The following is a 13,446-nucleotide window of genomic DNA, read 5'->3' as shown; positions in this document are numbered from 1 at the left end:
TGTATGTACATATGGAGATGAATATACCGGTGTTCAGCTCAGTATAGTTTATTTTAAAGTATGTACTGTAATTTCTATTTTACCTCAATAGCTGTCTCCCACCATGGCAGAGTGAGCCAAGGATATTATTATAATCATTATAATAATATAAGCCTATTAATTATGGTATGGCTGAGGTTTTTTAATTACAAGTACAAATTATTTATTTATAGCAAAAGAAAAAAATTATAATCTCTACTTTCTGTTTTTATAAAATTTGCCCTCCCATGAAAGAGAACAGGATAATAATAATGATGACCATGACTCCCAAGACTGTACTAACCTCTGCCAGCCGGTGAGAGCTATACCTCGGTAAATCTTAAACTGATGTTTGTATTCAGATAAAACACTAATCCAGGTCAAATGATTGTTGATGTGGTGCTGGATTGGGGGTAGGAACTGAGTGCTGCCAGTTGCACCCTTAAAAGCACTGGCCACCCATATGCCATCAAACACTGCCGAGTACCGATTAAATATATCTGCAAGGAATATTCTATTTTAACAATTAAAACATACTACAATCTAAAGTCATAAATTATATCTTCTTGAAACATCACTTGTCCTGAGGCTGGCATAAATGAAGAAATAATATACTGGGGTATGCACAACTGATTTACTATAACAGTGGAGGGATATCCAAGGATGACCATACTTGAAAGTTTCAGAAAAACATCAATCTACAGAAGTGGGGATCCCTCTCTCAAACCGCAGGTCAATATAAAATCTATTTTCTTTTTTACTATTGTACAGTACTATTACAGTATTCCTACTGTTAATATTACTATCTCCAAATTCTTAAAACATATTATAGAATATTGTATTATTATTATTATTACTATTATTATTACTCCTAATATACTATTACTGCCCAATCAGAAGTTCACAAACATACCTGCAGGAAGGTCAAACTTCTTTGCCTGGTACTGCCACACCATTGGTTCAACAAGCTCACCAATCCTACTGCCTTAGAGAACAAACTAGTCAGTAAACCAGTTATAATTAAGAAAGTAATTAAAGCAGTGTAATGTTAACCATTTCCAGCAGCAAATATTTACATTAAGGCAGTAAAAAAATAAAAACAAAATTTGTAATACAGTAAAACCCCCGTATCCACTGATTCAGCATCCGCAGTTTCAGTTATCCACTATTTACTGTGGCCCAAAAATACCTCTTAACTTTGCATAATACTGGCCCCAAAGTGCAAAACAAGAGAAGCTGGCAGTTCTTCAAAGCCTAAGAGAAGCCGTGAAGTGCTTCCCATCAGTGAAAATGTGATAATTCTCTATTTACTGTGCATAATTTATCAATTAAACTTTAAAATAGGTATGTCTAGGACATATACAACCTCTCCTCACTTAGCGACGGAGTTCCATTCCTAAGACCATGTCAATAAATGAATTTGTTGCTAAGTGAGGAGCATACTGTGTCAACCATCTTTGATATTGTTTTAATGTCACCTTTGCACCATTTACAACATTACTGGTATATTTTTAAATGTTTATATAGTAGTGTACTGTATACTGTAATAAACAGAAAAGAGGAAATCAGCTCTAATATACATCATTCAGGTATGCATACTGGTTAGAAAGCCTGTCGTAAGTCCGAGTCGTCAGTAAACAAGTACGTTGCTAAGTGAGGAGAGGGTGTATAGGATTTGCTACTATCCATGGTTTTGGTATCCATGGCAGGTCCTTGGAACACATCCCCCATGGATATGGGGGTCCTACTGTACACTACATAAAACAATATTTCTATGAAAAGGTTTAAATGTTATAACAACTTATATACATTACTTAAATGTTATAACAACTTATATACATTACTAACTTTTAAGTTTATCCAGAGGCATGTTTCGCATCATGTCATCCCACATGATAATAGTAAGGTTTGGGTATTCTTTTTTCATCCACCAAGCCACTTTGAACACCCATGCTAGGAATAAATCACTGCTGGACATTTTTTTGACTTCCATCTCATTCTGACACCTTGGGCACTTACCAATATGCCATACCTGAAAAGCAAAAAACAGAGAAAACCCCTTTATATATACTTTTATTTTACCTTACACAATAATAGGACTGAACATACAGACAGTCTTTCCAGAGGACACACTCACTCTCATTCATTCAGTCACTGTCTTGCCAGAAACATACTGACATCACAGTTCAGATGGTCCTTCAAACTGCAACATCCTCACCTTGTCTTTGGTGCAGACATTGTACTTTCCATCTCCAGGACTTGAATTTGGCTAACCAGTTTCCCTGAATCCCTTCATTAACATTACCTTGCTCACACTCCAACAGCATGTCAAGCCATTAAAACCCACTTGCTGCCACTCACACAAGCCTGTTGGATGTTCAAGCAGTTAGTATTCAAAACCTTTTCCTCAATCTCCATCCCTTCCTGAAAGATGACCCTTACCCCTACTTCCCTCCACCCCCAATTTAAATACCCTTCTCTATAAATGTCCATATATTCTCGATAACCCCTCCTCAGCCCTCTGAATAATACACTTAGGAATTCCCACACCTTTTTCCAATCTCCAAATTCAGAATTCTCTTCATAATATTCACACTACACAGCACCCTAAACACAACATCTTCAATGTATTGAACCTCTCCCTAGCTGTAATGTTTAAAACACATGCTTCACACCCATATAGGACTGTGTTAATAAATTTAATTTAGATTTTCATATAGAAAAATTAACTTAAAACCCCAGCCAATGGCTATAAGTTAAGTCATTAATCTTATTAAATTGATTAAATATTTGTATGAGATCGGCCCTGTCATGACTTAATTAAGAGTTGTCAGTCCTGTTGCCTTCTACCAATTCTGGTATGTATATGACTGGTGGGTGACTTTTACTATCTTCCACTGAACCTTTCCATTGAGGACATATCTCCACAGCTGTGGTCTCCATGCTTCAATACAGCAATAAAGATAAGGGTGCAAGAGTAATTTGTAAAGCAAACTAATAATACTCTGGTTGGAACATTACACAACATAGTTACAAATCTGAGAGCAATTTTAGACCACTGTACATTTAAAGTCTTCTCTCCAATTGTTTAGTTGTGAATTGTTTTCTTGTCCTTATACTGCATTTCAATTACTAAAACATTTCTATAAACCATGAAACTAAAGTTCAGACTATGCAATACATATTAAATATGTAATATGTATACGTGTATATCAAAGAAATTAAAGGAATAAACTGGGAAACTGAACATTATACAAAACATCAATATACAGTAGACTGTCGTTTAACATGGTTTTATTTGGCACATTTTGGTTATAGCACTACTGAAGAATTGCAGCATATTTTTGTACACTTCGTAAAATTAACTGAACACGGTCTAGTTTGCGGAGGGGAAAAAATTTGGAGCGAGTCGCCCACGGGATACACTCTGCTTGGCTGTGAGTTAGACCACTGAGTCAACGGGGTAGACCTACCACCATCCCCAGTCACCCTCCAACACTCCTACCACCCTTGTCCCCGCCGGTTCATACATGTGTAGAACCATCCTCTGCTAGGAGCTAGATGTGTTTATTTTTGTTTGTGGATTGAGTTTAGATCTTTTAATTGCCATATCTTAAATCTGCCATATCTTAAACCAGTCAATAAATATTTTCTCTGGATGACAGAGGAAATATTTATTGACTGATTTAAGCATCACTTTATTCCTGAAGTCAAGTTTTACCTGCACAGCAAGAACCTTGCATTCAAGGCTCTCTTCATTCTTGATAATTCCCGTATTCATCCACAAGCTTTGCTATATATGACTCCACATGTAAAAGTTGTACAGTGGTACCTTGAGTTTCGAACAGCTCCCAACTCGAACAATTATGTAAGTGTATTTTTGTAAGTGCTTTTGTATGTGTATTTTTGGGGGTCTGAAACGGACTAATCTAATTTACATTATTCCTTATGGGAACAAATTCGTTTGGTATCGGCATTCGAACAGCCTTCTGGAACAACTCAAATTCATTACTTGAGGTACCACTGTATTTCTACCTCCAAATACAATATTTTTAATACAACCACTGGATCAGGGAGTTATTAAGTCATTCAAGTGTAACTACACAAAAAAAAAGTAATGAAAAAACTAGTTGTGTCAATGGGCTCTGACTCCAATCTGGCAGTACCAAGCTTCTGGAATAAATTTAACATTGCAGATGCCATCAGCTATGCTAGAAGTGCATGGAATGAAGTGCCTCAATCAACATTAAATGCAGGCTGGGGAAAGTTATGGCCTTCTGTAGTTCCTTCACTGATTTTCCCTTGCTTGAGAGTCAGGTTCAGGAAATTGTTCAGCTGGCAAAGAGATTACTAGGTGATGGTTTTGAAGATATGAATGAAAAAGATGTGAATGAGCTCTTAGAAGATGATGAAGACAGGAGTCCAGAGGAAATGTTGGCAGAGCTCAATGTACAGATACAAGGGAGCCACATAACAGAAGATGAAGAAGAACCTGAAGAAAAACCAGTTAACATTGCAGCAGTTACATGAGCAGTTCCATGTTGCTGCTAGACTAGCAGACTTTTTCAATGAAGAAGACCCTGACAAATCTAGAAGTAGTGCTTTAAAATGGGGTCTAGACCAGCTGATGATGCCTTACTGTCAGCTGTATAATGTACTGCAGGGTAAAAGAGCCCGGAGATCCATTACAGAATTTATGCACACTCCAATACAACCATCGACTTTAGCACCAGAACTTCTACCATCCACTTCTGCCAACAACCAACAACCATCCACCTCAGCCCATTAGGGCCACACCATGCATATCCACTCTCTTCACAATTATCCACAAACACCATTACCCACAATTTAAGGTAAGAAATACTATTATTTCTATTGGATATGTAGTCTTAAGCCGTACTATATCATGACAATGAACTACAATTACATGTCCACTTTTATTTTTGTAAGATCTGTCGGTCTAAAAAAAGGTTGTTTGGCTTTTTGGGAGCTCCCAGGAACGTAACTCTATTTTTCCCATAAGTTCTTCAGTTTGTCTAACAAAATAGAACGTAACTACCGTGTTAAACGACGGTCTACTGTACTGTAAAGTAAATGCATTAATACTGTACTAAATTAAATAACTCGATCAACCAATAAATTTTTGTAATTCAGTACATACTGACATTTGTTAATTAAATCACTACCAAAAGACAAAACAACCCATAGCTTGCAAAAAATACTTAATTTTTTTTTAACATCTCAACAATTTCCCACCAAGGCAGGGTCGCTCAAAAGAAACATTCTCCATCACTCACTCAAGAGCCAGTTTGTGCAACCATCACAATTCAAACTACTGAGGTCTATGTAAAATGCATGTTATAATAATAATAATAATAATAATAATAATAATAATAATAATAATAATAATAATAATAATAATAATAATATTAATAATAATAATAATATCTTTATTTCTACAAGTACATGTGCATTAACACCCCTCCTTCAGAGTGCAGGAAGCACAGTGCCTGCACTCTGAAGGAGGGGTGTTAATGTTGCAGTTTAAAAACTGTAGTGTAAAACACCCTTCTGGCAAGACAGTGATGGAGTGAATGATGGTGAAAGTTTTTCTTTTTCGGGCCACCCTGCCTTGGTGGGAATTGGCCAGTGTGTAAATAATGAAAAGAAAAACATGTACAAGGTATACAGGCCTAGCTGACATCAGTGACATACTACTATACAGAAAGCCACTTATGCAGAACATTTCAGGCAAATTAGGTCAGTTTTGTCCCAGGATGCGACCTACACCAGTCGACTAACACCCAGGTACCCATTTTACTGAGGAACATGGACAACCGGTGTAAAGAAACTTGCCCAATGTTTCTTGCCGGGAATCGAACCTGGACCTCACGTATAAAGCAAGAGCTTTAGTCACCAGGCCACGGGGCACTGTGAACAGACAGATGTATACCTTAGCTGGACTTGATATCCGGTTCTTATTTTTTACACAGATGAATTTACAGAGAACAAGCTCATTTCAAAGCCAAGCCTTATCTAAGGTATACTAACACCCTCCCTGGGATGCAATCCACAACACTTGGTTAGAACTCAGGTACTTATTTACTACTTGGTGAACAGAGGCAACTGGTGAAAGGAAACATACCCAACATTTCCACTTCCGCTGGGCTCGAATCCTTAGTCCAACAGTTGTGAGCCAAGGGCATTAACACTTGAGCCACAGAGAGTATGTATTGATTAGAATGGTATGATGACTACTTCAAAAGGATTTAAATGCCCTTCTCATGGAAGTGGAAGGGGTACAGGATACTTGGTGTATGCATACACAAGTTTGCATAATATGGAATGCATCATTGAATTTAACACAGCTTTCTTTAAAGTCTCCAAAAATGTCTTGATGAATATATAAAAAAGGTTTTAGCAGTACAGCCTAAAAAAAAAAAAAAGTGGTGCCACTGGATTCAAGAATAATAAGCAGAACAAAATCAAGTGTTGTCACTGAACTGATGGTTCGAACCAATGGCAAGCCAGTTCTAAACAAGCAGCCCAGCACACTATCCAAGTGCTGTATCATGATGGCATTGTACAGTGAATAGTGCACTGCCTGTTAGTTTTGGAACTGACTTGCCACAGGTTTGAACCCTCAGTTTGGCAAGCTGTTTACAATTGTGTCATTATGATTTTGCATGCTGTTAAAATCAACTATGGTCACCAAGAAAAATGGATGAGTCACCACAGACTAATACCAAATTCTAAGATCTACCATAAAAATTATTTATAACCACTTTGGTAAAGTATAGTACAGGCCAAGAGTGCTCAGGAGTATGTGATGTTTGAGTATTTTTAGAAACAGAGCTTGTCAACAGAGAATTTTCATGTCTTGGCTTCATACTGAGCTGGTCTGATCATGTAATAAGCTTAAAAGGAGAAGGATAATTTACAGTCTTAAGCCTTACACGGGAAAATATAAATAAAAATCTTGAAAATATGAGGCAGCTCTTTAATGATCTTTCCGATGCTAAAAACGTAGTGAAAAGTACAAGTTACAGACTGTACAACAGAGTAGTTTAATACCAAATACAGTATGGAAAAATTATAGTACGTATACCAGATCACTACAGTAGAGTTTTAAATAGAATAATGGAGAGACACAAAAGCAATATTAAAATACAAACCTCATCAGCTCCTATGTGGAAAAATTTATCGTTAGGGTGTAACTCGACCACCTGAGCGATAATTCTGGAAACCAATGGGAAAGCATCCGGGTGAGTTGGACAAAGAGCATTAGGGTAGCGCTCTATTTCTCTAATAGCTCGGTTCTCGTCGTGTTTTAATACAAACTGTAAAACACCAATACAAAACAAGATAAACAAATGAATAATTACACTTATAACATCAACATCAATAAATTATGTGGTGATATTAAGACAGCCATTGGTAATTTAACATAACTAATTAATACTAAATGAAAAATTGAAGGATTCAAATAAGAAGAGTAAGGAGTCAGGATACCAAGAGATTTCTAAAATGAACATACAGAACTACACATTCAGATTAAACAAACATTAAAAAAATTATTTTTAAACTGTAAAGTTCAAAACTCACCTCAAAGTGTCCAAATGTCTGAACTAAAGGGATTACAATGAGATTATTGTTTGTAGCAAGAGTGTGCAATTTTATAATGTCATCAGGTAAGTAGGCATGTGGTGCTCTTATGTGTGCAACTTTGCCGTGGTAAGGAAACATATCTTCATATTCCACTAGCAAACCCGTGGCACCAAATGATGACAGTATCGGAAACAGCTGAAAATGGGTGAAAACATTTTGTCACTATCCAAAATAACAAGACAGTTTCAATCTACAGTATAAATATTTTTAATGTAATTTAGGGAATGATCACAAGTACAGTCCTTGGCCAGGCTTCATTATTATTATTATTACACAAGTATGAATGCTACTTGGAATCTAGATAAGCAAACTCCATTATACAAATTTGACATTTATAGTCAATCCACACATTTACATAAAATTCAGATAGTGTTTATTTGTGATAGTTTATATTTGTGAATCTTTTATTTTTGAGAAGTTTCTACATGTGAGATATCAAAGAGCTATTTATTTCTTGTATTGTGTGTATGCATTTTGTTGAAGCTCTCCAATATGAGTTTTAGTACCAGGTTAATATTTGTAATGAGTGTCATATATATTATATTAAGGAGTGTGCACTGTCTGGAATTTCAAGAGTTTATCATTTAAATAGAATTTTGTTGAGTTGTGATGGGTTTTAGATTTTCATGCACATATACCATAGGTGATATAAGAATAGATAGGAGTAGTACAGAGTGAGTAATGTTAGTATACAATACATGGTAATGAATTTTCAAAGAATGCCCACTGTTTTAGACATTTTCTTAGATTTGCTGGATGAGTGATAAATTTTAGCTTATGGTCAAGGTGGTTTCTGTATCTAAGAATTCTTGCCTTTCAATGTGTTTTATTTACCTACATGTTTTGATTAAATATTTTAATGATTATAACCATTCTCTTAATCTGTATACAGTGGAACCCCAGATTTCGGCTGTAATCCGTTCCAGGTCAGCCTAAATCCGAAAAGGCCAAAAACCAAAGTAATATTTCCCATAAGAATTAGTGTAAATACAAACCATACCACGGGCAGGATTGAACCCGCGGTCAGAGAGTCTCAAAACTCCAGACCGTTGCGTTAGCCACTGGATCAGCTAGCCACAATAAGATTCATCCAATTAGGTATATTTCTACACCATAGGAAGGTGTAGAAATATACCTAGTTGGATGAATATTATTGTGGCTAGCTGGTCCAGTGGCTAACGCGACAGTCTGGAGTTTTGAGACTCTCTGACCACGGGTTCAATCCTGCCCGTGGTATGGTTTGTTTGCAATCGTGCCCTTACGATTTCATGAGTCAGTGTAAATACAATTAATCCATTCCAGACACCCAAAAATATTAACAAAAAATACATTTTTTAAAGATTAACTATAGTTTTACATACACAAAACAATGAGAACTAAATAAAATGACAATGAAATGGATAAATGAACACTTAACATCACATTTATGCTTACTGAAGATTCTTGTTGGCATATGGAAGACAGGGAGGAGGGGAGAGGGAGGATTGATTATTATTTGGAAAGGGAATCCCCCTCCATAAGGAATTCAGGTATCAAGTCCCTATCTGGGGTTACTTCCCTTCTTTGTCTTTTACTGGCACTAGGACCAGCTCAAGAGTCACTGCACCCCCGTCACTCAAAAAATTGTCCATAGAGGTCTGTTTCTGGCGTCTCTTTTAAGATTTGCCTGAAGTGGGACAAGGTTTTGTCACTGAACATGTTGCAGATATGGTTTGTTTCAGCTTGGTCAGGGTGATATTTCTCCACAAAACTTTGCACATCCCTTCACTTTGCACAAATGTCCTTAATCGCTGAAGAAGGCACCTTCTTCCCTCTCTCTTCCTCCTCCTCTGAACCAATTTCCTCAGCTGTGGTCTGTTGCTGTTACAGATGAAAGTCTTGCAGCTCTTCAGTGGTTAGCTCTTGGGCCCATGGTGGCTTATTTCACAGTCGCACTCAATAAACGACCACAAAAAACAATGGATTATAACAAAATGTTTGTATGAATGCGCAGAGTGTTGCTCACTGACTCACACACGCGGCATGATGGGTGAACGCAACCAATACAGCTGATTTCCAAGTTGCCAGCCAAAATCCAGGATAGAATTTTGGCCAAAAAAGCAGCCGAAATCTGATTTGGCCGATATCCATACCGGCTGATATTTGGGGGTCCACTGTATTTTTGATTGCCCTGTGGGGTACTTATTTAGCTGATGGTCCATGGTTCGATTCTTAGCAAGGGTGGAAACATTGGGCGTGTTTCCATACACCTGTTGTCCCTGTTCATCCATCAGTAAAATGGGTACCTGGGTGTTAGTCGAGTGGTGTGGATTGCATCCTGGAACAAAATTGACTTAATTTGACCAAAATGCTCTGCATAACAAGGGGCTTTCTATATAGTTGTATGCCATCGATGTCAGCTAGGCCTGTATATCTTGTACATGTACTTGTAGAAATGAAGATATACAGTGGACCCCCGGTTTACGATATTATTTCATTCCAGATGTATGTTCAGGTGCCAGAACTGAACGAATTTGTTCCCGTAAGGAATAATGTGAATTAGATTAGTCCATTTCAGACCCCCAAACATACACGTACAAATGCACTTACATAAATACACTTACATAATTGGTCGCATTGGGAGCTGATCGTAAAGCGGGGGTCCACTGTATTATTATTATTATCATTATTATTATATGCATTACTCAGCATGACTCAGAGTTTGTTGGTAATCATTCAAGTAAATATCTTTATTATCTCCTCATTAACAGTGTTGGTGAGGACGACTGGTTCTGAATTTGAAATAGCCAAGGTTGTGTCATCTGCAAATATAACTGGTTTAAGCCAGTTATATTTGCTTGGGATGAACGCTACAAACTCAATGGCATCATTATTATTATATTCCTAGGGAAGCACTAGCACTAGAGAAAACTTACAAGGGACTATAGCATTACAGCTAAAAATACACATCAGTGTATAATTCTGTGAAAGGCTGAAACCTTCTGGGAAAGGCTAAAATCATTTTACCTGTTCAAAGTAGCCGAGTCTTGGAGGAGCGCCCTTCAAGTCAAGGTGAATCAAGCTGTAGTATCAAAAGAATGTAAGTCATTACATTATAGATTTTACAAAATACATACCCTACAAGTTGCTGATATTTAACTAAAAACTGTAAACAAGGCATTACATTGGCATAAATTTCGATTATCTTGGTGGCATTCTTACACTTTACTCCTGTATTATGAGGATACATGTGGTACTACCAATGGTGTCTCTAAATTTTGCTATTTTTTCTACTATAAATTTCCATTTTTCTAACAAATGTTTCTCCATCTTATAAAAATGGGAATGTACTGTCATAGATCATCTAGATGAGTACAAATCGGAAGTGCACATGTGTCGCCCTCAGCAAACAGAGGTTCAAGCCTTCACTATGTCTTGCACTGAATGACCCACATGGCTGTAACACTTAATATGAATTATTAAAATTATCACTAGGTTAAATGCCCAACTTCTTTGCTCACACAACTGATCACCAAAGGAAAGATCAACTGAAGAGACTAAATGATATACCGAAGATGAATGGAGTGAATAACAAAATCAAATAAATCACATTAATAAGGCAACTTTTTTTGATATGAAAACAATCTAAAATTACAATATTTAAACTAAACAAATTACTGGCCAATCTATCCATGGACCATGCTTGAAAGACAGTAGTAACCAAGCATAATTCAAGGAATCCCCTTCACAGGTGGAAACTCCTGTGAAGGGGACACGTACTGTTCCTGTTCACCTAGCAGTAAATAGGTACATGGGTGTTATCTGATTGGTGTGGGTCACATCCTGGAGACAATATTACCCTAATTTTCCTGAAATGCACTGCATAACCAGAAGCTTTCTATATAGCAAGTCACTGATGTCAGCTAGTCTGTATAAGTTGTATCATGTAGAAATACTAATTATTATTATTATTATTATTATTATTATTATTATTATTATTATTCAGCTTCAGCATAGTGGGCTGGACTAACATAAATAGTGAGTGAAACATAAAGTCCCATGAGATTATGCAGGTCTCATACATTTTTAATTACTGTGTAGTACTACCAAGATGTCTACAACTAGGTTTTAGTTCTGCAGGCTAATAATGTAAATATACTGTATATGAAATATTATACAAAGAAAAATAAACATTCCTTCAAAATTTCAGTCAGCCTTTTGGTCTCACCTGTGTACTTTCTCAGCATTATCCTCCATTCTTCAGAGTTAAATAATCTGGAAAAAAAAGTAGTATTAGATATATAATTTGAAAATGGAAGTTGGAAAGTAAAATTTCAAGATATTATTAGTAAATTAACCATGATGTAAGTAGTTATTATTTGAAGTAACAAGAAATGGATCACAATCAAATGCATAAGTTGTAAGGCATCTGAAGGAGTCACTCCTGATCTGCCATCCTAATTTATAAAATATATCCACAAGTTTAAATTAAAGCAAGTGATTGAAAATTAAATAAATCCTTCATGGAAGCATGTCAGTGAAGTGAATCTATTACTATATAAACTTACGACATTACTAGTAGTACAAATTATATATACTGTATTATAATCAAAAGCAAGCGCTAAACCCACTAGAGTCATACAGCTATGTATACTGTAATACCTTTATACGACGTTCAGCTACAAAATTAAACAAAAATAAATCCCAAATTGCTTCCTTTTAAATTGTTAAAGCTAACCACAATATAATTATTATTATTAAAATCAAGATTAAGCGCTAAACCCACAAAGGTCACTACAGCACAAGATAAGAAATGGATAACTCAAGCCGTATCGATTATTATTATTAGTATAGCCACAAGAGCAGTGCTAAACTATGCTGTATTAAGACCTACTTCCTGGTGACCGGGGTACAAATATTACTGTAATCTGGGCGGAGTCTGATGGTCTTGACAGCCTCGGGGGAGGAAAAACAAGAGGAAAGCCCTATATAAGCTGAATTATCTTGTTATTGTTGGGTTGATGGGTTGTGACAACTCAGGGAGCCGTATAGTGCTACTGGGTTGATGGGCTGTGACAGTCCAGTGAGCAAGATGCTGTTACTGGGTTGTGATAGTCCAGTGAGCAAGATGCTGTTACTGAACAGATAGTTCCTGACTATGGAACTGAACTTCTCCAGGCCGAGGGACTGACAACCTCAAATTCTACGACTTTAAGGGTGATGGACTGATTACATCGTCTTCTCTACTGTTCCTGCCTACTTTCTGTATTCGACTGAAGAAGCCTACTGTGTAGGCGAAACGTTTCGGAATAAAGTTGCCTAACTGTTGCCTATGTGTCTTACCTACCAACCATGCTGTTACTGGGTTGTGACAGTCCAGTGAGCAAGATGCTGTTACTGAGTTGATGGGCTGTGACAGTCCAGTGAGCAAGTTGCTGTTACTATGTTGATGGGCTGTGACAGTCCAGTGAGCAAGATGCTGTTACTTGGTTGTGACAACCCAATGAGCAAGATGCTGTTACTGGGTTGATGGGTTGTAACAGTCCAAGGAGCAAAGTGCTGTTACTGGGTTGTGATAAGCAACACAGACCCCAACTTATGCCTAGAACAGATTAACTTCGTGGCACTCGATGTATGCACAAGGCTTATTCCTCTAGGAAAAAGGAGGAGTAGATGTAAAATAGAAAGAGACAGGCGCTCCCTTTACAGGCGACGGAAAAGAATAACAGAGCGGCTAAAAGAGGTCAATATATCTGAAATGCGTAGGGAGACACTGGTCAG

The 13,446-nt window shown here is 36.9% G+C and overlaps 1 protein-coding gene across 1 annotated transcript; it reads right to left on the bottom strand.

Annotated features, from left to right (window-relative positions):
* Positions 1–322: 322 nt before the first annotated feature.
* Positions 323–12,735, bottom strand: LOC128687948 (hexosaminidase D; the record flags this gene model as incomplete). The annotated part of the gene is given in 8 exon segments (XM_070083625.1): positions 323–518; positions 932–1,003; positions 1,867–2,050; positions 7,194–7,358; positions 7,624–7,821; positions 10,693–10,747; positions 11,894–11,940; positions 12,560–12,735. Coding segments are annotated over 7 exon segments (899 nt in total), but the record flags the coding sequence as incomplete, so codon positions are not given.
* Positions 12,736–13,446: the final 711 nt, after the last annotated feature.

The sequence above is a fragment of the Cherax quadricarinatus genome, chromosome 10, assembly GCF_038502225.1.
Source record: "Cherax quadricarinatus isolate ZL_2023a chromosome 10, ASM3850222v1, whole genome shotgun sequence".
NCBI lineage: Eukaryota > Metazoa > Arthropoda > Malacostraca > Decapoda > Parastacidae > Cherax > Cherax quadricarinatus.
Note: the sequence above shows the minus strand (reverse complement) of the source record. Positions and strands in the feature narration are given on the sequence as shown.